This window comes from Acanthisitta chloris, unplaced genomic scaffold, assembly GCF_000695815.1.
Source record: "Acanthisitta chloris isolate BGI_N310 unplaced genomic scaffold, ASM69581v1 scaffold3352, whole genome shotgun sequence".
Lineage (NCBI taxonomy): Eukaryota > Metazoa > Chordata > Aves > Passeriformes > Acanthisittidae > Acanthisitta > Acanthisitta chloris.
This window is the reverse complement of record NW_008660869.1, coordinates 62,736-88,520: the sequence shown is the minus strand read 5'-3', so window position 1 is coordinate 88,520 and position 25,785 is coordinate 62,736. Positions and strand designations below refer to the sequence as shown.

Genomic DNA, 25,785 nt, shown 5'->3' with positions numbered 1-25,785 from the left:
GAGTGAATATGCTTTTGCATGAAAATATGCAACTTATCAATTGTTTTTCATTTAATTGGGGAGATAAGGGGTGTGAAGAATTTCTTGTAATGTAAAAAAAAAAAACCCAAAGAAACCAAACAACCCAATTTCAGAGATATGTTTTCTCAGAGTGGCTAAAAACCAACTCAAACTAGGCTTCAGGCTATGTTTTTTCAACATTTTTAACCTCAAAGTATAGAGTAGACAGCTTTGTAGGAAACTGTAACACCAAGGTGATTATGGTAGTGACTCACACTTCCCTGTAAGGCATCCAGCCATCAACACACTTGGAGAGCTGTGGCTTTGTGCACACAGACAGGGTGTCAGTCAGTGCCCACTTGCCAGCCAGATCTGAGCTGCTGAGCTCATAACTGTTTTGACAGCGAGCTGGGATATCAGTGTATTGGAGAGCAGCTCTGGTCCCCTCAGGCTTGTGAGAGGCTTTAGAAATGGGAGCTTTGGAAGGGAAGGTGCAAGGCAGGTTTAACTTCTCTTTTCTTTGCTTAATCCTCATGGAACTTGTTTCAAGGGTCCCCTGAAATCTTCCAGTGAGCAGGTGGTTGAGTTTGGGTAATAGTTAAAGCTCTGACTGAGTAACTACTAAGCAGAGTAGAATGGGAAGTGAAAAGGGCCACTGCTGTTATGTCTTGCCAGAACTTTATGCTGGTGGTTGTGGAACAACAACTGTCAGTTGGTGTCCTCAGGAAGACAATATGAACTTGGAAAGGAGACCTGGGTGTTCCTATAAGGCAGCTCAGGTTACAGCAGTAAACTACTGCCAGATGTTAGGATTTGCAGGGAACATGCAGACAGAAGATGAGGACTCATTCATGTGCATTGTGGGTTTTCCCATCAGCAAAAATAAGGCAGAAGCCAAGCTGTATTCAGAGCAGGGAAACAGCAGTGACTGTGATATTGACAAAGTGGTCTGGGCAAGAAACTGGGAGGCTGGGGCTGTTCAAATTAGGAGACTGGCATGAAGTGCCACATTTATACAAAATGGGTTGTGTGCTAATAGAATGCTCAGGAAGAGAAGTTGAGAAAGATGACAAATTCAAACTTCTGAAAGGAAATAGGTTTCCACATAGTGTGCAATTCGATTGTGGGACGCATGGAATGCAATTGCCAGCTGTGCTGGATGTCATTAGGAAGGAGCAAAAGGTGGCTTTGGGAGTGTGCAGGTATGCTCTTGCAGGTGGTGTATCCACAGATGACATAAGCAATGCTTTAAAAACAAATAACTGATCACGATACGTGATTAATAAAGCTGGCCACGTGCATGATTCAACTACCAAGGCCAATCTTGATAGGTTATGTGAGTTTCTCTGTCCTTGGTAATAAGTTTCAAGTGCCTCTGAATAAAATTGTCTGGTAGCAGATACTGTTTGTAGCAAGGGCACTGTGCAAGCTCGACTGTTCTGACTCAGTATTGCCCTTCCCTTGTAGGTTATGTTTGGCTTTGCACATCTTACATTTTTAGAGGTGAGGCAGAGTGAGTAATGTTTCTGTTTTATTAAAGAAAATGGCATGGCAAAGACCCTTTAATTTTTTTAAAAGATGTGCGTGTTTCATTTGAAATTCCCTTTGGGCTAAGTCAGCTTTGGTAGGCAGCTTAAACTTCATTATAGGCCATATTGTTATTGTCATAAAACCAAAATACACTATGCTCTGTTTTGGGAAACCAAACAAACCCACTATTTTTTTTCTCCTTCCTTTTTTCACTTCCTTCAGTTTTTAATAAGCGACCGTGACAGAGACCCTCAGTGTAACCTGCATTGCTCCAGGTCCCAGTCCAAACCTCTCTGTGCCTCTGATGGCAGAACATACGAGTCAATGTGCGACTACCAGAGAGCCAAATGCCGTGAGTCAAGTCTGAGTGTGACACATCGTGGCCGATGCAAAGGTAGGTGTATTTCAGATGCCTCTGAGAGGAGAAATGGGAGCTCTACCTTGCAAGAAACTGAATTCTTAGACTCTTGAATTTATTACCATGCTCTGTGAATAATCTGATGTGGAGTTGTGCATTCATATGAGCGTGGGTATGTGAGTCTTGGTAGCAGAGTGAACACTAAGTAAGCACCCAAAGCAAGCACTTTAGACAGCAGAGTAAGAGCTGACCGAATTATCAATGAAAGAAGGCAAAGGAGCCACAGACATAACTGAAAAAGGGCTGAAATATGTCTGCAGACAGAAGCAACTGGTCCCATGGAAGTGCAAAATCAAATCCTGAAAGCAGACTTCTCCCTTGCTGCCTGTGCTGATGAGGAGCTGAGATACCTTTGACTGATAGGAATAGGGAGCGGGGAAGAACGTGGGATGCAAACTAGATGTCTGGTCCTTTTCAGACATGTTCAGCCTTTCTGCGCTGGGCCAGTTAAGAAGGGAGTGCGTAAAGGGCTTTACGTGGCTTTTTTTTTATGCCTCTTTGCTCTTACACATCTACTTGGAAATGCAGATACTGTTTCTCTCAATTTAGTCCTTCAGCATAGTCTAATGATGAAGCTGAAACTTTTCAAAGGAAAGGTGTCTTACCCCAGAAATGGTTTGCTTCTGCAGTTAGGTGAAAAATCAAGTGGAGTCCATTTTCTGAGAGCACAATTGACTCAGAGGGCAGATGGCACAGCTGTTTTTAGCAATTGGTAAAGTGACAGATAAAACTCATTAAAATCCATGTGAAAGGGTATATTGATATACAATTAAGCCTGACTTTTGCTTATGAAGGCTTTTTTACTATTATAAAAATGTCTTTGTCAGAATTTCTAGATCTAAAATGGAAATCCCTTTTCAATGTACTGACAGACTTTAGGTGAATTATGAGTGTGACCTCAAATACTGCTCTTTTAAACAATTTCTCATTGGATAAAAGCTTACTTGTATGATTTGTTGTTTGTCACCGCTGCTAAGTTGGTTTATGGCAACTTCTTTCTCATAGCATAGATAAAGGCCTTTTGATCAGGCTGATTTCTGAGTACTGGAAACCCAGAAGGTTTCTTCCCAGAGCCCAAGAAGTAGTTGGTCTGTTCTTGCAAGTGGTGCATTTTCGAGTATCGCAATAAAAAGTGGTAGGGTGGGAATCCTGTCTTTGCTTTCATCCCTTGAGCAGAGTGGCTTAGATAAACAGCTCCATAGCTGACACTGGCATACAAGCTGGCACTGTTAATCGCCCAGAACATGACATCTGAAATGCAGTACATCCATATGTTAATGTGTGTTTCTGGAAATGGAGAAAATGTTGATTGCCAGCCTACACAGCCTACTGTATATTATGATTGCAAAGAGTCCTAAAGAAGTAACTAAGGCTTTTGTCTTGAGTACAGGTATAGCATTGGTTCTTTCTGTTCTCTGAAACAGCTGAGATGTTTAGCTGCAGCTACCTGTGTTTCCTTTTTCCTCTTACCCTGTGCTAGTATACAGTACCAAGTAACCTGGAAGTGTTTGAAAATTGCAAGTCTTGCTTTTAACCCACTAACGCTCCCATGAATCTCTGGGAAGTAGGAATATTCTTTAAACTATCATATGCAAATTTAAGCTTGCTGCTAATTTCCATGTGTGCTGCTATTAAAAGGTATTTTGGTTTTCTAGTATCACTAGAAATATGACGTCTGTGCATAAAGGTGACTGTTCTTGGCAAATATGGGCAGTTGAGACAGGTGTGCCTAACTATGTGTGGTTGGCCAAGTCTGTGTTGTGTACTTGCACAAGGAAAGGTATCACCAGCAATGTTTGAGCACCTTCTACTGCAGTAGGGCACCAGCATACCCTCCTACCCATGCAGGAGGAATGAACAGCCTTTATTCCCCCTACATGACAGAGATGATCTACAGGAGAGCTCCTACAGAACTGTAAGGGATCCCATGGGCCATCAAGCTCAGTCACAGGTAGTTGTATCCAAGAATTTATCCATATGAAATGAGCAATTTTAACTTGTGCTTCCTTCTCTGGAGGGAGATAAGCAACAGGTAACTGAAATTAGTAAAAGAGAGAGCAAGGCATAGTTCTGCATCCCAGTTTACCATAAGCTTCCATTGTCATATGCTGATGACTTGAACTATGCTTGTGCCAAGGTAAACAGAATGGTTTCCATAGTGAGAACAGAACCTTTCTGATTCAACTTAGTGCTCTGCTCTCTCTCAAGAAACTAAGGACCTTTAAAGATGAAATCTTGCCAGCCCTTTGGGAACTATAACCCTTATTCAGCCCTCATTCCTTGCTAGCTTTCTCATGTGCTTTTCAACAAAATTCCTTCAGTGCTAAGTTATCTGAAGTCCCTCCAAACTCACACACATCACAAAGGGTTAAAAGTCAGGAGTAGCTTAAAATGATCGAACTATGATTTCTATGATAAATGGAGCCTCACTGATGAGATTCTAGAGAATAGTTCCAGATGGTGTAGCTGTACATAAAATACACAGCCAAGCACTCCTACCTGGATCTTTTGTCAGGAGGCATCTGAAGATCTGGTGTCAAGTAAGAGTTATACCTCAAAACTTTGAGGGGTGAAGGACAAATACTTGAGAGCTTGCCAAGACTCATTTATGCAGTGATTGGTATATTGGATATCTGTGACTTAGAACACATTTAAGTTCTGTGTTAACTGACTGGTTTCTAGGAACCAGCATGGGAGTGTTCTAAGAACTTTTCTTTAGGTTTACAATCATGTGGAAAGTCTGCTTAGATCGCAAGTCACTATGTAGAATGAACCTTTCTATGAGTTACTGGTGGAAATTGTAAGAGGGAACTTCAGCCCTTCTCCTGGGACACAGGAGGTGAACACAACTTTTGACTAATATACTGGAAAGGCATATCTCCTCACTAATGATGGGTTTGTTTGAAGATAATCTTTCTTTTCTACCTAGTATTCTCATGGGACAGGAGATGATGTTTTGAAGTTCTTTTTAGTCCACTTGCTCGATCCATGTGTTTTGTCTTTGAACTTTCTTCTTCCAAGTCAAGGGAGAATAAAGCATGTGCCTCTTTGTCAGCAGATAGTCAATAAAATCTAAAATATCTCTTTCAATCACTTTGCAAATTTAGGCCTGTTTTTAGGCATGCTTGAAATAAATTAGGGAACTCTGGAATAGAAATGGTATGTGGGTATCAAAGAAGGAGCAAAGTGCATCAGCATAAAAGGAAGACAATGGGACAACTGGCTGGATAGATGAGTGGAGAGCAGTGGATGTTGTCTACCTGGACTTCAGCAAGCCTTTTGATACTGTCTCCCACGATATCCTCACAGGCAGGCTCTGGAAATGCTGACTGGATGAGTGGACAGTGAGGTGGTTTGAGAACTGGCTGAACTGCAGATCTCAGAGGGTTGTAATCAGTGGTACAGAGTCTGGTTGGAGGCCTGTCAATAGTGGTGTCCCCCAAGATTCAATACTGTACCCAGTATTGTTTAACTTATTAATCAGTGACTTGTATGAGGGGGCAGAGTGCCTCCTCAGCAAGTTTGCTGATAGCACAAAGCAGGGAGGAGTGGCCCCAGAATGCTGTGTAGCTCTTCAGAAAGCTGGAGGGGTAGGAAGTGGAATCTTTTGAAATTTAGCAAAGGAAAGTGCAGGGTCCTGCACCTGGGAAGGAATAACCCCATGCACCAGTACAGGCTGGGGCTGACCAACTGGAAAGCAGTTCTGTGGAGAAGGGTCTGAGGGTCCTGACAGAAACAAGCTGTCCCTGAGCCAGCAGTGTATCCTTGTGGCCAGGAAGGCCATGTGGACACTATCCTGAGTAGTGTGCTCCAAGGGACCCTGCTTGAGCAGAGAGGTTGGACCAGATGACCTCCAGTGGTCCCTTGCAACCTGAACCATTCTGTGTACATGAAAGAAGCTGGAGATTCTAGGTGTAGGAGTTGTCATAAATGAAATGGGAAACAGTGTGGAGAGTGGAGAGTGATTGATACCCTGTAGAGCACATGGGCATATTTTTGTAGTTTGCTCAGGTTCCATTTTTGCCTGTTTTGTGCAAAGACACAAATAATTGGCTGGAGTGAATGGATGTGAATCTGCTGATTTCAGTGTAGCTGGACTGCTTCATGGCTGGTAGGGAACTGGCCTGTATGTGAGAAAGTTACTTAATGGAACTGGAAGTAGTTAAACTGGATCAGTTTTTGCCCTTTGAGCTTTTAACACAAATATAGTAGAATTTCTGTGGTTGCATTGTATCAATTTGGTGTGAGTTATTATGTAGATGGCTAGAGATGTTTTACTTTGTGCTGTTAGGATAGCTTGGGTCTTTATACCATGATGTGTGATGTCAATATTGCCTCTGCCTGTTGAAGACAGGATGCTGGAATTCTTGGAGCCTATTCAGGAGTGCACTGTATATATTATGAGGGACACGGTGGTCTTGTTTGAATAAGCTCTTCATGGATAAGATCAGCCATGGTAACTAGCCAACTTCATTGCAAAATCCAAAATTATGTGCACCTGCATTCTGCAGATTAGTCCAGGGATGTCAAAAGCTTCACTTGTAGTTAACAATCTCCTAGTTGCCAGCTGCCAGCTTGAAAATTAATTTTCTTTAAAAGGCAGCTTTCTGAGCTACAGTAAATCTGTCCGAAGTTTGAAGATATTTAAAGTAAAATTATTAAACAGGTCTGCTTTCAAAAAAAAGTCATCCTGTTTTGGTTTTTCACCTAATGTAAGGGAGGGAAGAATGTCCAATTTTGTCTGGACTGTGAAACTGGAATGCATCAATGCCATTCTGTTTTATAAGCATGGTGTTTGAAATTCCAGAGAATATTTTTTTAAAAAGGGGAGAAAAACTGCTGAAACACTCAGGTAAGCAATCAAAATGCAGACTACGGTGTATGAACCTATGATCATAACATCAGGCCTTAGTAAAATTTGTCATGCATCTTACTTGGGGTGAGCTATTTGACAGCTACTTTTTAATGCTTGGCACTTATGTAATATTTTACGTTTTCTAATTAGCAAAGCAAAAAAAGCAAAGTGAAGTCATCCCACTAAAATCACATGTTGGTGCAAACATTATAAAAATACCAGGCTGTGGAGCGAGGAAGAGAAGGATTGACAGTCCTTTTAAAAATAAACTGATAAATGTTGATATTAAAGGCACTGTTTTTACTGGAACTGAACTGTGAAAGACAGATGAAAAAGATAGCAGTATGTACACACCTCTCCACCCAGTGTGGTGGTTGTTCCAAGTCAAGGCTGTAAAAGGATGACCTTTGGAAATCAACAAGGGAGGATGGGAAAAGCGATCAGACCTAAGTGTTCATGAACAGGGGAAAAAACTGTCATCTTTGAACCTCAGCAGCAATTTGTGGCGTCATCACTTTGAGCCAAGGGTTGAATTGCAGAAGAGGATGCTGCAACAACAATCACCTCTTGAACACTGTGGTGTAGTGGTGGTGTGTTAAGCAGTGTGGTCTGCTGAGTGATAGTAGAGAGTTCAATCTATAAAGGCCAGTTAAAATTGTCAGGACAGACATAGTCACCTTAGCAGTAATGTGTTTATATTACCTTCTCTTTATAGTAAGGGCTTGATTGTGTGCATGTTTCTCTGCTCGTTAGACAAATTGGACAAAGATCTGAGTCTAGGCTCGTAATGTATTTGTACTATAGGAGATACCACAAAACATTGTGCCCACCAGTTCTGTGTTGAAGCATCCAGTTTCAGTCATGTAGTTGAGTAGGCCAGTACTAAAGTAGATGCTTTGTGGAAGTACTTTAGGCTTCTGGTTTATGTTCAGGAGAGGAACTGGATATGCCTGTCTGTGGTCTTGTATCCTCAGATGGAGAGACTAGAAGACACTTTCATTTGGGAATTTGTGCTTTGATTGTCATGTAAGAAATTAGCAATTTTTTTCCTCAAGTCCATATGTGCACAATCTATGCTAATTTTTATCTTTTTTTGCTACTTGGTTGTCTCCTGTGAAGCTGAAGTTGAATGTGTTTTAAGTCAGACAGCTAGCTATGAAACAAAGTGCAGCCACACCATCTGGTTTTGTAATAATGTCCTGTGCCATGCCAAGCAAGATTAGACTCTTAAGCTTGAAAAGGCAATCAGCAGGTGATAGGTGTTCCTGTTAACAGCATTGCCAGAGCTTCCTTTTCAGCTGAAAGAAAGAGCACATGTTGGAAGGGTTAATTGGCAGGACTGTTCTCTACTGGAGATCTGTAAACAAGGTCTGATCATCTGGTCACTTGGCAAGCAAGGGAAAAGGAAATTCCAAGTCAGAGGTTATATCATGGCTAACTAGAAAAATAAATACTGCTTCTCTAAATATAGTGTAAATTTTATTCAAGTCTTTTCATTCCGTAACAATCTTGCTCTTTATACAGGTGCATTATAGCACATGGAGCTTTGATCTCAGGTGGGCCTAAGGGTATTGTGCAAACACCCCACAAACAAATTAATCTAAAGATGAGTGACATGGGATCAGAAAGGACATGAGGTCACAGGGAGGTGAGGTGACAGACTTGTAGTCACTGAGTGGTCAGTGGCAGAGTTGATATAGGCATTCTTGCTTTCTAATGCAATGCCTAAGCTACTGGCATCTGTACTGCATACTATTGCTATGAATCATTACTTTTTCCAGAGAGAAGTGTTTGATTTTCATAATTTCAGAAGACTTGTGAAATCCTTCTTGGGGAAAAATGTGATATGTTTAAAATGAAACAGTTGGCAAACGGGAAACTTAGTCTCTTGAGTCATCAGTTACGTAAATAAAGTACTCTGCTTGAAAACATTGGTCTATGTCTTTATCAAAACTACTTGCAGCATTGTCATTGATTCCTTATCTTGATATGCTTAGATGGAAGTTGTTTCTATTGCCATGCAATGTGAATTCAGCTGATCTGAAAACCCAGATTGATTTTTCTAATTCAGTGCTGGTATTAGTGATTCTGTTGTCAAAGTTCATGTCATCTGTGAAGCTGAATATGTGATCATCAGGGATCCCATGGAATTTTTTGTTAACCAGTATGATTTTCATTCCTGGTAGAATGCAGATTCAATCTTGGTCACTCTCTGGTGCTGCTGAAAGATCCCAGTGATCAGATTTTGCGGTTTCTGCACTGAAAATCTTTCAGTCAGTGGATTCATGGGAAAAGGAAGAAGTTACTAGTCTGTGTGTCAGAGTGCCATGGAAACAGATGTTTGCTATTTTTCTCTTTCTAGACTGAACAGCAGTACTGTTAGACCTCATGTTTTCAAATGTAAACACTGAGACAGTTTGTATCTATCTCTTTGACCCATCAGTCATCAGTGTTAGACTTATCTGGGTATACTTTGTAACAGGGAGCTGGACCTGGAAGGGATTAAGGTCATGCTGCACAGTGCCATCATCTGAAGTAAGTGCAGAGCTGAGATCTTAACCCGTTCAAACTCTGCTTGCAGAGCAATGTTTTTTCTTAGCATCAAAGTGAGTAACTCAGAAAGCTGCAATGCACACCAGGCTGTAGGCACTGGAACTAGAGGTAGAAGCTGAGTTTCAGGAAAGCAAGGGAAACAGCATAGCCACCTTATCTGAACCACACAAAAGTGGAAGTTCAGATGAGTGACTGGCTATTTTAGCATCTTACTGGAAGAGTTGCTCAGAGAAGAAGCCTTGCTGGGGCCATCCCTTCTTCCATATTGTTCGCTGCTGGGCCTGAATTAGAATTACTTGGTTTATGCTCAACCATCCAGTTTCAGACTGTTAATGTTAACACATTCAGAAAGACCTTTCACTGCATGGACATTGTGTTCCAGCACTTGGTGAAAGAAGCTTCCAGAGTCCTTGGATGACCATGTCAACTATTGACCAGGAAATTAGGCAGCTCTTCATTAACTGGCTTGTAGTTTGATTGTCTAGGTTCATATTTGTGTTTGGGATCATGAGTGCTAACTCCATATCTGCCTTGTGAAGATAATGGTAATGATGCTTTATTTGTATGGGATTTTTTTGCCTCTCATCTGTGTGGTGCATCTGGTAGCTTTTTGAATAGGCCAAATGATGCTTGCAATGTAAATGCATTTTGCTTTTCTCCTTGTAGATGCTGGCCAAAGCAAGTGCCGATTAGAGAGAGCTCAAGCACTGGAACAGGCAAAGAAGCCCCAGGAAGCAGTCTTCATCCCAGAATGCAATGAAGATGGATCATTCACGCAGGTAAAATTTGTTTGCTTCCTTCAGCGAGGCTTCTGGTGTCTGGGAGATTCACAGCTAAGGCATGAGCCAAGTGATGACAGTAGCACCAGTGCACACTATGACTCAGTTACTCAGATGCAAATGATGAAAGCTGGGGAATTGTTTAAGCAAATGGAAGCTTTGCTTCAGTCACAATACCTTGAAAGACACATACATATGCAATAGCATCCAGCTCTGAAGTAGGACAGAAATGAATGGCATTAACCTTCGGCATTGCACAGAAACACAAACAGTTTCAGGGGAGGTCAATTTTTTCATGAAGAGGAGCTGTAAAATGAGTGGTAGCTTACATGGAACAGGGTGGACCCAGCTGATTCCGCAGTTACCTGTGCCTCATCTATCCCAGCAAAAGAGTATTCAGCCTCTAATTTAGCCTCTTCCATCGGCAGGGTATTTGTGCTCTGCCCTGTTGTGGTTTGGGTTTTTAATTCTTCACTGTTCACTTGCTGAAGTTTGCCAAAGCAGGGTAGAAATGAAGAGTGATACTTGGTTCTGTTGTCACCAGCATATTGAGTAGTGTCCCTGTGGTAACTGAACTGGCAGTTACAAATGGCTTGTGGGCAGTTTCCTAACAGGTAGGAGGGTTATGCTGTCTGCTCAGTTTTGCATGTATCTCAAAAGTCAAAATCCTGCAACCCTGATGACCTCTACTTCGTGAAATTAGGCAAATTACAGAACTTTGTTTTGCCTTAGCTGCAATAGATGTAGCACTGCTCTAGACATCTTGTTCCTCATAGGAAATGTGGGATACATTGGTTATTGTTTGCAAAATCTTTTGAAGGTAAAAAAAATAAATTAAAAAATACAATCAATATTGGCTTCAAAAAGATGAAAAAGGCAAAGAGCTTTGGGTTTTGTTCAAACATTCTGTCATGCCTGGGGGAATAGGAGAGGAAAGATTTTTTTTTGTGATAACCCACCAAAAAATTTTATTCCTCTCCTCAGCCTTACCCTCCCATTATCTGGTGTGTGGGAGTATTTTTATTTTGTTTTCTTAATGGTGAATTGGGATAAGTTCTATCCATCCTGCCAAGTTTGCATGCTTCTTATGGAGCAGCATTGTATTTGTGTACAGTGTGGACCATCTTGGGAAGGTGAGGGTAAGAGAAGATGGCTGCAGTTTCTTGCAGTTTAACTACACTTTCAATTGGTGAAATTTTTTTTTTTTGATGTAGAACTCAGGCTATGTTGACACTGGAGGAGAATGCTTATAAAAGCTAGCACAGTGGGCCAACTAAGTGTTCCATGTTAAACTTTTCAGTTAAAGAAAAAATGGGGAAAGAAAGCTGACTTTCAAATGCCTATCACCTGTCTGTCAACCTCTTGGAGAGCAAAGTAGGGTTGCAGGTGAATTTTTTATCCTAAAAGCTGGACTGATAGTGTAGTTGATAAAGCTTTGTTTCAAACAGGTTTATTTAGAGGTTGCTACCTCTGGATTGTGGAGCAGTCCCTGGACTACTTTTCCTGCACATTGCTTGGCCAGTGCTGGTTGCCAGTTGAGAGGCAGCATGAAACTGCTTACAAAAATAGTGTTTTCAGCTGGTAATCAAGTGGTATTTCACATTGCTCCTCCATTCAGTTCTATCTGTGAACACTAAAGTGCTTTTGTTTTACCTGGCATGTTGAAGGAAGCCTCTGATCTCTTTGTAACTAGAATTAGCTGAAATTAATATAATTCCTTGGATTGTAAAAATACTCTGCATTCCATATACCTCCCAAACCAGCTACATTGCAACATTTAAGGTCATTGTCCTTGCGTAAGATTCAAATGAAAAATAATGTCTGAGGGAGCTAACTAGTTTCAGCCCTGCATTTGGGACAAATACTTCCTTTAGCTCCTGGTCCAAATTAATTAAACTTTGATTTTTAAAAGGATGTATAAAAATTAGCATTTTGTTGAACAGTCTAAACAGTTTTTGCTTCCAGCTTTTCCTAGGCATGACTAGTTAGAATAGGTTTTGTGTACTGCATGAAGAGGAGCAGATTTGTCAATTCACTGGTTGTCTATAACTGTTTCTATGCATCATGTGTGCTGCTTCTCTTATTGTTGAATTTGTGTATTGCAAAGATCTTATCAAATCCCTTTTTAGTGCTGCTTACACGTCTGAAAATGTGATAGGATTTGTAGCATGGAAGAGGTGGTAGCATTGCAGGCATGATGGGATGACTGTAAATGGGAGCAGACCTGATATAATTGCTCTGGAATGGCTTTTTTTATATTTCAGTCTGTGTGGAATATTACTTCCTATAACAAAAGTTTTCTGCACTTAGACCAGAGTAATATAAGCAGGAAGATAAAATTTGAGTTATTTGCAACATAAGAATGTTTGTTAGATGTGAGTAATTTGATTAATTGTATAAACTTAGGTCACAAACTGTTGTGCAAAATCGGACATGACTAAAACCAGTTTCTGTTCCCAAGACTTACTTTTGCCTTTTTGCTGTTATGCTGTATTTAGCATAAATGCCATTCCCTTTCCATGCTGCACTTAACCTGCTGTGATCTGTTCTTCATAAACAACAGGCTCTAGTGGGTAATCTGCACACTTTCCTTTGCTGCCTAGTGCCATTGGGCTTGTTGCCATGGGCTGAGAGAGACTTGCATTCTTCATAGTTTTCCCCCAAGCAGTTTTTTAGAAAAGGTTGCTGAGGTTTTAAATGGGATCCGTTTCAGACAGATTAATATGAACATGAATAATGTTAATCCTGCCTTGGGGGCGTAGTTTTGTGGGACTTTGTGGTATGTCTTGCAGTTTGCTGCCACCTTCCACTGTCTAGCTGCGGTTTCTTTTCCTCACAAGCCTGCATAAAAGTAGCTGAAAGCAAGTCTCCTTGGAGGGCTTCTTTGAGTTTAGGGTTCTCAAAATGCAGCTGCTGGTGTATTTACAATGTAGCACTGAGATTTCTCTTAAAGAGAGTGCCATCTGTCAAATCTGTCGTCTTATGACAGGGTAAGTGAGTGGGCTGACTATCAGAGCAGGTTTCCGTTATCAGATAGCTTCCAGAGCACTCCCACATCTGGTAATATAAGTCTGTTTGGTCAGAGTGATCTACATTATGATACATAGCAATAGTTTCACTCCGTGCTGTGCTATGCAGATTCAACGGACTGTTTTCTCCTGAGTTCCACAAACAGAGCCCTTCCTAAAGATGTGGGGAACTCTTTCAGCCTTCAGTGTCTTTGTGATCCAAGTCTGTTCCTCTGCATTGGCTAGTGTAGCATGATGCTGGGCAGAATTACCAACTCATTTCTTAATGCAGCATGGTGCTGCAAGGCACTCTGTAGACATGTCTCACGTTCCCTGAATGCTGTCTATTATTCCATTATTCAGTGCTCTTAGTCTAGCAATAATAAACTCTCAAGGACTTAACCTCTTCTTTCAGAAGACAAGAGCGCGGTCTGTCTCACTAGATTAAAGAAACTCATCATAAAGCATCTGAGCTTCAATTAGTAGATGATTCTAGATTTTTTTTTTTATTAGAAGGCATCACTTCTCTAAATCACAGAATAATCAGAATAGGAAGGGACCCTTGAGGGTCATCTAGTCCAACTCCTGGCCCTGCACAGAATATCCCTGAGAATCACACCATGTGCCTGAGACCATTGTCCAAACACCTCTTGAACTGGCTTGGTGCGGTAATAATTTCCCTGGGGAGCTGTTACAGTGCCCAGCCACCCTCTGGGTAAAGATTCGTTTCCTAATATCCGACCTAAACCTTCCCTGATGCAACTTCAGACCATTCCCTTGGGTCCTGTCAGTGGTTGCCAGAGAGAAGAGCTCAGTGCCTGCCCTTCCACTTCCTTTTGTGGGGAAGTTGTATACAGTGATGAGGCTTCCCCTCAGTCTCCTCCAGGCTGAACAGACCAAGTGATCACAGCTGCGCCTCATATGGCTTCCCCTCAAGGCCCTTCACCATCTTCATTGCCTCCTTTGGATGCTTTCCAATAATTTACTATTTTTCTTATATTGTGGTGCCTGAAACTGCACACAGGACTCGAGGTGAGGCCACACCAGCACAGAGCACAGCAGGACAATCACCTCTGTCAACAAGCTGGCAATGCTGTGCCTGATGCACCCCAGGACACAGTTGACCCTCCTGACTGCCAGGGCACACTGCTGACTCTTATTCAACTTGCAATCAACAAGGACCCTCAGGTCCCTTTCCCTGGCACTACTTTCCAGCATCTCATTCCTCAGTTCATACTTACAGCCAGGGTTGCCCTGTCCCAGGTGCAGAATCCAGCGCTTGCCCTTGTTAAACTTCACATGACTGCTGATTGTTCATCTCTCTAATTTGTCTAGGTCTCTCTGCAAGGCCTCTCTGCCTTCAAGGGAGTCCCGCTGTTCACATGGCTTCCCCTCAAGGCTCTGCACCATCTTCGCTGCCCTCCTTTGGACTCTCTAATAAATTAATATCTTTCTTATATTGTGGTGCCCAAAATTGCACACAATATTCAAGGTGAGGCCACACCAGGATGTAGTAGAGTGGGACAAACCTCCCTTAACTGACTGGCCTTGCCTGATGCACCCCAGAACACTGCTGGTTGGCCCTCCTGACTGCCAGGGCACACTGCTGACTCTTATTCAACTTGCAATCAACAAGGACCCTCAGGTCCCTTTCCCTGGCACTACTTTCCAGCATCTCATTCCTCAGTTCATACTTACAGCCAGGGTTGCCCTGTCCCAGGTGCAGAATCCAGCGCTTGCCCTTGTTAAACTTCACATGACTGCTGATTGTTCATCTCTCTAATTTGTCTAGGTCTCTCTGCAAGGCCTCTCTGCCTTCAAGGGAGTCAACAGCTCCTCCCAATTTTGTATCATCTGCAAATTTACTTAACTGTCCTTCAAGTCCTGCGTCCAAGTAATTTGTGAAGATATTGAAGAGCACTGGGCATAAGATGGAGCCCTGCAGAACCCCCTAGTGACTGGTGCCAGCCTGATGTGATCCCATCACCATAACCCTTTGTACCTGACCTGTGAACCAGTTGCTCATCCATCACATACTGTTTGTCCAATTCTGTGCTGGACATTTTGTCCAGAAGGATCTTGTGAGAGAAAATATCAAACGTTTTACTGAAATCTAAAAAGATTACATCAGCTGCTTCTCTTGATCAGCTAGGTGGGTTACCTTGCCATAAAAGGAAATAAGGTTTGACAAAGCAGGACTTTTCCTTCATGAAGCCATGTTGGCTGTGTCCAATGACTGTATTGTCCTTCAGATGTTTTTCAGTACCTTCCAGGATAATATTTTCCATGACCTTACCAGGTACACAAGTGAGGCTAACAGGTCTGTAGTTACCAGGATCATCCTTTCTGCCCTTTTTGGAAATCAGGACAATATTAGCCAGCTTCCAGTGGAGCAGGACTTCTCCAGGTTCCCAAGTTCATTGAAAAATCATAGAAAGGACTCACAATCACATCAGCCAACTCCTTAAGTGTTCTCAGATGAACCCCATCAGGCCCCATAGATTTGTATGGATCCAACTGGAGCAGCAGATATTACAGCATTAGAGACAACAGAGAGTATTATGTTCTCACCATCATTGTCCTCTAGGTCAGTGCTGGGCCCCCCTTGGCCTGTCTTCAGTGTTGAAGACAGAGGTGAAGAAGGCATTAAACATCTTTGCCTTGTCTATGCCCCTGTTTGAGGTGACCATCTCCATCTTGTAATGGGCTGATGTAGTTTCTATACTGCCTTTTGCTATTAATGTACTTAAAGAAATTTTTATTGTCCCCCACAGCACTGCCAGCTTCAGCTCCCATTGAGTTTTGGCCACACAGATTTTTCTCCCTGCAGCTACATCTCTATATTCATCCCATGTCACCTGACCCTGCTTCCTCTGAGTATACACCATCCTTTTGTGTTTGAGCTCCAAAAGAAGATTCCTAGTCAGCCAGGCTGGCCTTCTGCCTCATGTGCTGGACTTCTGACATTTAGAAATCGCCTGTTCCTGTGGCCTTAGGAGGTGGTGACTAGCACTGATGCACCCCAGCACCTGCAAAATTGTTTTCCCAGGGGACCTTACCCGCCAGTTTCCTGAGTAGTCCGAAGTCTGCTCTCCTCATGCCCACGGTTGAGATTGTATTTTTGCAGCCAGGCTGGCCTTCTGCCTCATGTGCTGGACTTCTGACATTTAGAAATCGCCTGTTCCTGTGGCCTTAGGAGGTGGTGACTAGCACTGATGCACCCCAGCACCTGCAAAATTGTTTTCCCAGGGGACCTTACCCGCCAGTTTCCTGAGTAGTCCGAAGTCTGCTCTCCTCATGCCCACGGTTGAGATTGTATTTTTGCTGGCACTTTTTCTCCTGTCAACAGAGATGTTTAACTCAATTGCTTTAACTATGGCGGCTGGCCTTCTGCCTCATGTGCTGGACTTCTGACATTTAGAAATCGCCTGTTCCTGTGGCCTTAGGAGGTGGTGACTAGCACTGATGCACCCCAGCACCTGCAAAATTGTTTTCCCAGGGGACCTTACCCGCCAGTTTCCTGAGTAGTCCGAAGTCTGCTCTCCTCATGCCCACGGTTGAGATTGTATTTTTGCTGGCACTTTTTCTCCTGTCAACAGAGATGTTTAACTCAATTGCTTTGTGGTAACTATGGCCAAGCTGGACACAGATCACTACTTCGCTCACGTGGCTCTCTGTTAACAAGCAACAACTGCAAGAGGTCATAATTCCTAGGTGGCTCCCTTAGTACCTGCATCATGAAGATGTCAGCCAGGGGTTTTAGAAATCTTGTTGTCCTGTTTGTGCCAGCTGTATGGTGTTCCCAGTTAATATCTGGCAAGTTGAAGTCTCCCATAAGGACAAGGGACATGAATTTGTAGGCATAACCCTGTTCCTCAGAGAATAAGTCATCAGCCTCATCATCATGATCAGATGGTCTATAGTAGACTCCCGCAATGATATTTGTGTTGTCACTTGGTCCTTACCCAGAGGCTCTCAGTGATGCCATTGCCAGCTGCAAGCTCCGTACATTCCAACCCCTTGGCTACGTATAATGCCAACCCCCCACTATCCATGCCTATCCCTCCAGAAGAGCCTGTAAACACCCAGCACGGCACTCCAGTCACAGGACTCTACCATGAGTCCCGTGACTGTTGCTGTAGCTCTGTGAGTACTGCTCTGCAGGTTTGTCTGCTACTTAAATCTTTGCTTTCTTCCTGCAGCTTTCACTCTGTTTGTTGTTTGTATGTTGTAATAAAGATAAGCCATGAATGGGTAAGGAAGCAACTACTTTGGTTATATGTGGTATTTCTTCAAAGAAGTACCAGTTGAGAGAGCAAAGGAGCAGATTCTTAAGGTGGGAGTGACATACTGAAGGAAAGTGACAATGTAAGATCATTCTTAACCTTAAAATGTCATGTTCTATATCAGAAGCAGAAAGCCTCTCTTGGGGACCCTTCTGAACTAAAAATGGTGTATGTGTCAGTGTGTGTGATGGGAATGCCTTTGACCATGGCTAAGATTCTTTTGTTTCAAATTAATTTTTTTCCCTGGTTATATGAATAGTGAAATTCTTGTGGAGCAAGCATTTCTTGACTAGTGCATACACTTGAGAGAGGTGGCTGCTGCATAAAGCCCTGGTGGGAATATTTGCACAACACTGTTTGTGAAGAATTAAGTTATGGGCAGAGAACAGAAAAAATGACAAAAATTATTTAAGGAGTTGCAGTCCCAAAGAAGCTCAAACATAAGATGCAGACTGAGTCAGCTGACTCTTAATCTAGCAGAAAGTATGACAAGGTTCAGGGTCTAAGCATTACAGCAAGACATGTAAACCAGAACAGAGGCATCACCATTTAGAGTTAAGATAAATAGCCATCAGGCCAGTGTTCTGATTGTGCACCACTAGCTTGGGTTCAGAGGACTTTCTAGCTGAGCCTCAATGGTTTGTACAAAGGAAAGGCTTGATGAAAGAATTGCTGTTTGACACTGGCTTCTGCTCTCTGGGTCAGACTAGATGGCCTGCTGGCTTGAAACTATTTATTTAGCTGTTTTTAGTGTTTACAAGGAGCACCTGGGTGCAGCCAGGATTTGGAGACTTGCCTCGTGCTGTGAGTGTGGGCAGTAGCTCTGCTGACTGCGCTCATCCTCAGCAGTGCTATTCAAAAATTGGATGTGTTTTTCTTCTCTCATAGAAGTATTGCTTTAAATGCAGAAGGAATGTTTTTCTTCCCTTCTCACTGCCCTCCCTTATGGAAAGAGACAGGAAATGTTTGTTTGATCTGTGATGGGATAGGAAGCAGTTACCAAACATTTCATCTGAACAGCAAGCAGTGAGGCTAGTCTGAGTGCTGCCACTCCTGTGCTCAGCCCAGTGCTTGTCCAAGGTGCTTTCAAGCCTCTTACAGCAAACTAGCCCTTTGTGTAACTCCATAGAGACTGGTTTCAACCATTGCAGAATTGCTGCTTTGCCTCTCTACTCTGCATCATATAGGTACATAAAATTTCTCTCTGGCTTGCAGTTTAGCTTTCAGTAACAACCCCTTGATCCTCCTTTGCCAAATAAGTATAAAAGGATGTTGTTTGCTTGGTGAGAAGCTTTGGACTGCTTGGAAATTGATTCTGACATTGACAGTGAGATACTGAGGAAACCCAAACTGGCTTTTTTTCCCCCTCAGGTGCTTAAGAGGCAGAGTCATCTGCCAGTGACTACTCTTAATGTTTTCATATTGTGATGAATTTGATAAGAGCAGGTATTTACTCATATTACTAGTGTATTAGCTGCTGTTCGATTTCACATGTGGTAGTGGCAGGGTGTCATAGAGGAGCTGCTGCTTCACTTTTAATTTGGGTGGTGGTGGCAGAGCAATTTTTGTGGTGCTTGTCCCTCATGCTTTTCATCCTTCAGTTAAGACAGAGGTGAGATGTCCTATCTCTCCATGAAGAATGGGAACAGTGTTCTCCTCTGCGATCAGGGATTTGGCTCCTTGCAGTGCTTTGAACTGCAATTTGATGTTTTAAAAGTGTAGATGTTGAAGACCTCAACATGATTTTGAAGACCTCAAATGTTTTTTATAGGTTTCGTCTGATTATGTAACTTAGTGTTCATCTGTTGGATAGGTATATATGTTAATTTGAGATGTCAAACTCTGTCATGTGCCTTTCCAGCAGTAATGGGCATTCTGTAGCTGCAGCTTGATTAGCAATCAAGTTTAGTATATGATTGATAATGTATTCCCTCTGACACAATGCTTAGCTTTAGAAGACTGAAAGTCAAAATAGTCAAACACTTTTTCTAACATGTATTTTGATAAAGTCAAAATTAACTTGATAACTGAAGATTAGAACTGTGCAGTAAATGTCATGCTTACACAGTTACACTTCTGATTGCAACAGTGTGTAAACATCTCGTTACTATAGGAGTAGGATTAAAATGTGGTTGAATTTCAGGTTGAAGATTTAAATTTGATTTAGAAACTAAAGCCCAAACCTAAGATAACTGGAAAAACTTCAAGATTCCTCACTATAGGTTCTCTGAAATAATTGACATTTTAGATTTGTTTACATGCAGCATTTAGAAACAGTATTGGATTAACTACTGCCTTACATTTTTCCAGTGTCATACCAGCCCTATGTAACTGATGAAAACCTTTCCACCCCAGCCTTTAAGCTGCAAACTCCAGGCTGTAGGCCACTGCTGTTATGATACCTAAATATGCTGAGACCTGGTCATGTATCCTGGTGAAAGGTGGAGTCTCTCAACATGAAGACATTCAGGAAAAAAAACAACTGCAGTGATTTGTGATTTTTGAGGTTTCTGAAGTGTCTCTTCATGGGTAGCTGTCTGGCCTTTAGGATAAGGGCTGCAGTTTAACTGCAGATGTTATCTGTAGTAGGGAATTCCTTTGGTACTGCAGTATAACATGTGGTTGTGGTTGTGAAAGTGCTGTCAATTTCAGATGTTTAAAATTTTATTTTAATGGCAATGTGGGGTAAGAAAGGATCATGGGATACCAGTACTTGACCAGCATTCCTTAACTTAGTTATTTACAAAATTACTTCACTTTTATGGATGTAATGTGCTTGGCTTGCATGAATGAGTGTATGTAATTGGTGGCTCTCCACTGAAGTGAGTTACCTAACATACTCTTAGTTAATGCTTCTATCCGAAATTTGTCAACACATTTTTTGGACTCCTCTGCCATGTACTTTGTTATTTTTCTGAAAGCTTGGCTGAAGGGCTATCAAGTTAGTAACACTTGGATTTTTTTAAATGCTGGGTACTCTGGATATTTTTAAGTATAGTGTAACGTGGAATTCTCTTACCTTAAAAATTCAAGACCTTATAACGGAATTTAGCTTCATCTCTGAGTAGGATTTTTGCAGTTAATGCTCAGATGTAAAGACAGCTTCTTGTGTTGTTGGGAATGCAATATTCTGTGTGTGATCAGCAAAGATAAATACTAAACGCAAACTCAAGTAGTTTCATCATATTTGTTTTGAATGTTCAGTTGAGTCGACTGAGCAATAAGAAATATTTTCTACTGTGATTATTGCTATTTATAGTTGTAGTACTTTTGAGCAATTTGCAATCAGTTTTGTAATATATCAAGAGAATAAAAATGAAACTGCAGATAGCAGTGACAGTGACTGTAGTAACATGGGTACATGAGATTACTGTTGATTTTGGCTGCTAAAAGTGAATGCTTGAGGCGAAATGATTGATTTGCACTTTAGGAAAACCCAGGATAAACACAAGGTGTACCGTGTTATAATTGCTCTTAGATCACGTTTTATGTGATAGTCAAAGCCTTTTAAACAAACTGTCATTAAGTCTCTGAACAAACTTTGCTACCTCAGGGCATCAAAGCCAGCTGTCAGCAAGGGGAATGACTGGTTTAGCTCTGAAGGATCCTTAATGAAGGGAATGGCACAAACACCCCATCACCTCTCTTGTGTGAAGAGGACTGGAATGGGAAATTGGCTTCAATTAGCTTGTTTGGAAAAAGGGAGAATGGACAGAATTCATTTTGCAAGTAAAATAAAAAGGTGGTTTCTGAAGTGATCTTATTTTATGGCTTATTTCAGAAATGTATCGAAGGAACCATCTCAGACATTTCTATACCATTTCAAGATACTGTTGTGCACACTTAACCACAACTGAAAATGTGTTTGCTAGAAAGGAGTTTTAAACCTGTTAGTATTTACACAGATGCCTGTATGATAATTTACTTTTGTCTCAAGGCCTATCAAAGGCATCCTGAATTTCATTCAAATGCTGACAACTCTGAAAGCTGAGGCAAAGGCTGTATTTAGATTTAAGCTGAATGAAACTAGTGCCACTGAACTAATATCTGCATAGATGTTACTAAGATCAGTCTGCTAGATCAGGATTTATCTGTTCACACTCTAGAGAGAACTGAACTATATCTGAACTAGTCATTCTGGTGCCTTTTTGTGCAAAAGGAAGGAACTGGGCAACTCTATGCTCAGTTCAGAAGCAGAGCTTTGAAGTTAAGCAAGATGAATCTTACACTGTGTGCCATTTGACTCATTAGAACCTTCATCAAATATTCTTAAGTTCTTGTCAATATATGAAGAACAAGCATCTTAGATCTTGCTCCTGCTGTGTAGTTTGACATAGTAACAGAATAGGGCTTAAATCTATCTGGAGAAGGTTTGTTAACATAACAAGTCAGTATTGCATTTTTCCAGCCATGTGTACTGAACAAAATGCTCTTGGAATGCCCATAGACATTGCTCTTAAGCAGTGGCTGTGGAATTTGGGCCAGGTTGACCTTTCCATAACCCAGCTGGGGTGCAGTGGGACAACTATTTAATGGTAAATAATAAATGGGATTTAGCAGAGGGTGGAATGAGCTGAGACACAATTGCTGCATCCTCCAATGAAAGTATTTTCAGATGACTACTTCCTTTTGCTTTCTGAATTTCAGCTAAAGGAGTTAGAGTAGGAGAAATAACCTTTCCTTGGGGTGGGAGGGGGATGTGAGGCAAGAAAAGATAATGATATCAAAGATTGTCTTCTGTGTAACCTCCTTGCTCTGTGTGTGATGTGCCTGGGTTGGAACTTCCAATAAGATGCTGGATTATAATAAAAGGGGTTGGTGATAGAGTGAGAAATGAAATGCCTGCTCTTTGTTTTATTAAACAGGTGCAGTGCCATACCTACACTGGATACTGCTGGTGTGTGACACCTGATGGCAAACCTATTAGCGGCTCTTCTGTACAGAACAAAACTCCTGTATGTTCAGGTACTGTGGGAGTGGCTTCAACAAATACTAATTTTATAACTGAAGGGGGTTGGGGTGAATGCATCGGGCTGAGAGAGCCTAATCTTTTCAGGTGACTTGGCCAGTTTGCCCCACTTAACACTGCAGTCTGGACTCTGCCGCGTCCATTCTGTGGTTAGGATACAGACATCTCTGCGAAGCTCAGTAAGAAAAACCACTAAGGTAACAACCTGTGGTAGCCTCAGCAAGAGTCACAGTGTTGCCATGTACACCAGAAGCACAGATTTGTGTAACAGATGGGCTAACTTTTTTCCACAAGCTGTACTGTGGGACATGGAGTAATTTTTCATACAGAGTGATTTCAGTTAATTCATTAAGGTGGTTCTGAGAGAAACTGGTAGGTGTTTACTACTAGCCCCCAGTTCTGGAGTCCTGCTGTTATAATTAATTTGGGTCTTTTGATCGTGTTGCTTAGTTTAGGATCCCTGTGTTTATGTTGTGGGGTGGACAGCATGGGGCTTGCATCACAGCTTACAGGAGGGAGGTCCAGATCCAGTCTGTTACTCAATATTTTATGAAGTGACGTGTTTGTGGACACTCAGCCTGCCATTGTTCTGTTGCCCTATAGTTTGTTGAGAAAAAATCCACAATTTTGTTTACTTAAAACAGAGTAATGCTGGTTTTGTTGCTTTTTGGTTGTTTTTATTCTCTCTACTGTTTAATACGGTTGCCCATGGCTCAAGTGGGATGAGGTTGGGCTCTAGATTTTCATATGGCCCGAATCAGTAGTAGCTTTGTGAGCTGTGGTGAACAGAGCTGCTATGGCAGCACCATACTAGACACAAGCAGGGATGAGAAGCTGTTCTGTGCTGTTTGGGAGAATTTGAGGGCAACACTAGAACTGTGCTGTCCCACTCACTCCCTCCCCAGAATGAAAGAAAGAAAAGGCTAAGCATAGAAGTGTTTCTAACATGTTCAGTGATGCCATGTAGGCACTGCTGCTGCATCTGGCTTCATGCTCTGCAATCTGTACTTCATGGATTTTGCCTCTCACACTTTGCAGTGTTTGCCCTTTAGGTGAGAGTGTGACAGCAGTCAAACCTTTGGGGTTTTGAATTTTTCTCACCTTATTCAGTGTAGGGTGTTTTGTAGTAATAAGCAAACATAAGTGAACTGCATAAGGGTTGAAGTTGAGTGGAGAGTTGTCTGAGAACCTGTGAGTCAATGTAGCCTGAGGAAATGCTTGGTTCTTCACAGGCACATGAACAAAAAAATAATCCTATTTTAGTGTAAGGTAAAATGCTACAGTAATTAGACTTAAACCTTAGAATATGACTTTCTTACCTGTATATCATTTTGGTAGGGCATGTTTTAAAGTTTTGCATACCTGTTCATTTAGTCTTGATTATAAAATTGTGTTACAGGAAAGTAAAGTCATGTTGTGTTGTAGGACACAGATGTTAGGCCTATGATGACTATTGTTGGGTATGTGCTTCCTACTTGTAATTCAGCAGTAGATCTGTGATGAACTGATCTGCAAGTAGAAGTGCCTGGGCAATAGAGTTTACATTTACAGTTTGTCTTGACCAGACTCTTGGGCCTGTCAGAGGTGACTTCTTTACAGCTGGCTTTTGATCCATGTTTCCTGAAGGTTCAGTAATCACTGGAACTGTTTAGTAATGGTGCATGGAAGAATCAGTTTCCTAGGAATAAAGCTGTTACAAAAAAACAAACAACTTGTCGTAGGTTTTTATACACTTTGGTAATGAATTTGTTTGAAAAGCTTTTATTATCTGTTCAAGTTATAGTAGAAAACTGTGATGAAGTACTAAAGCAGAGTGCAGAAACAAGTATAGACTCATATATTATGTGAAGATTTAAGTTATAGTAAACAACCCAAGACGTATTCTATTCAAGTACGTGCTGGATCTTATTCAGTGTCCCATTTCAAACAGCTGGGGATGTTCAGAGGTTGTTTGAAATTCATTTTCTGAGAATTGTCCCACTTAATCCCTTTCCTTTAGAATACTGCACTTGCATTCCCTGTACACTCTCCCCATATGCTTTTGATTTGTTCTTCCTGACATTTGCAAATGAAAGAAGTGACTTTCCTTTTTGCCCTTGGATTTGTTCCAGGTTTCTTACTAGCGCACTGCCTATTGAGCTCTTTCAAATCATTAGATCCAGCTACTAAAGATATCTTGTTTACCCTCATCTTGATTTTAACGTCTTAACACATAAAACTTCCTTATGCTTTTCACATTGGTTGAAGCCACAGGCTTAGAGTCCTAAATGGAGCTGTTGACAAGTAAAACAGATGCTTTATGGGCTGAGAGATTGTCTGTATTAATATGACATCACATGCTCTGTGTGATCATGCAGCATCTAAACAGAAGGCTTTTTTTTTTTCTCCCTTTTTAGGTTCTGTAACTGATAAACCATCAAGCCAAGGTAATTCAGGAAGGAAAGGTGAGTGGAGTCCTGTGCTTCAGCAACTTGTTTTGTAATAGCAGCTGCTCAGCTAAGTCCCTTAACACAGCTCAGAACCTGGGTTCCTAGCCAGTTTTTTGTGGGAGGCATATGTGCCTTTAGACCTCCCCTTGAGCAGGAGTAATAAGATGGTTTGCACCATCCTATGGAGTAGAAAAGGACGTGCTCTGCTCTGAGCCTGTCAGCTGAGATGTAGTACAAGAAAGCCAAGTTTCCAAAGGGGTGACTGGCCCAGAATAACCTCTGCTTATTCACCTTGAAGTAACCTATGGAGCATTTTTCAGGAAAATCCCTAGTGATTAGGAAGGCTGTCAATATGACCAGTATTCTGAGAGTCAGGAGTGCCAATGTCATGGTTGTGGCTTTGTATGTGTCAAGAGGTGGGGTTTTTCTAACAGCACATAAAACCTTCTGGCCAGCTGGAATAGCACTGGATTAGACCATAGCTGTGCTTGGAAACCTCTTTTGTGCATTAGGCATTGATCCCTCTTCTTTATACTCCTTTCTTCAGTCCTTGCCTTTCCTGAGCAAGGCATTTGATGTGTCTTTGTTCTTCTTCTGTGTGTATTCATAGCTCTTGTCTGTGTCCTCTGGTTTGCATTCACTGGAATAGTTTTAGGAGAGGTGATGACCGAAGTGTCCATTGAGGAGCAATCAGATTTGTCTTTAGGCCTTTTCCACACCCTGATTTTCAGCCTTTCTTGCCTCTACCCCCCAATTCACAGTCAACTTGTGAGTTTGTCTGCTCACTACAGGAAAACAGTCAAATGCATCCTCGTTCCTGCTGGTGAGGATGGATGTTGTTTCTTGGGAGAAGTTCCTGTTTTGATAACTGAAACAGGATTTTTAGTGCTAACTCTCTAAACCAATTATTCTTGACACTTCAAAACCACGGAAAATGCTGACCTTGATGCCAATACTT

At 41.7% G+C, this 25,785-nt stretch overlaps 1 protein-coding gene across 1 annotated transcript in view; it reads left to right on the top strand.

Moving 5' to 3' along the window:
* The first annotated feature begins 824 nt into the window (after positions 1-824).
* SMOC1 (SPARC related modular calcium binding 1) overlaps positions 825-25,785 on the top strand; it is an 83,515-nt gene continuing 58,554 nt past the window's right edge. The window contains exons 1-5 of the mRNA XM_009069980.1: positions 825-953; positions 1,753-1,924; positions 10,023-10,135; positions 22,295-22,394; positions 24,795-24,842. Of these exons, the coding sequence (XP_009068228.1) occupies positions 825-953; positions 1,753-1,924; positions 10,023-10,135; positions 22,295-22,394; positions 24,795-24,842 (562 nt within the window). The remainder of the gene's footprint in view (positions 954-1,752; positions 1,925-10,022; positions 10,136-22,294; positions 22,395-24,794; positions 24,843-25,785) is intronic.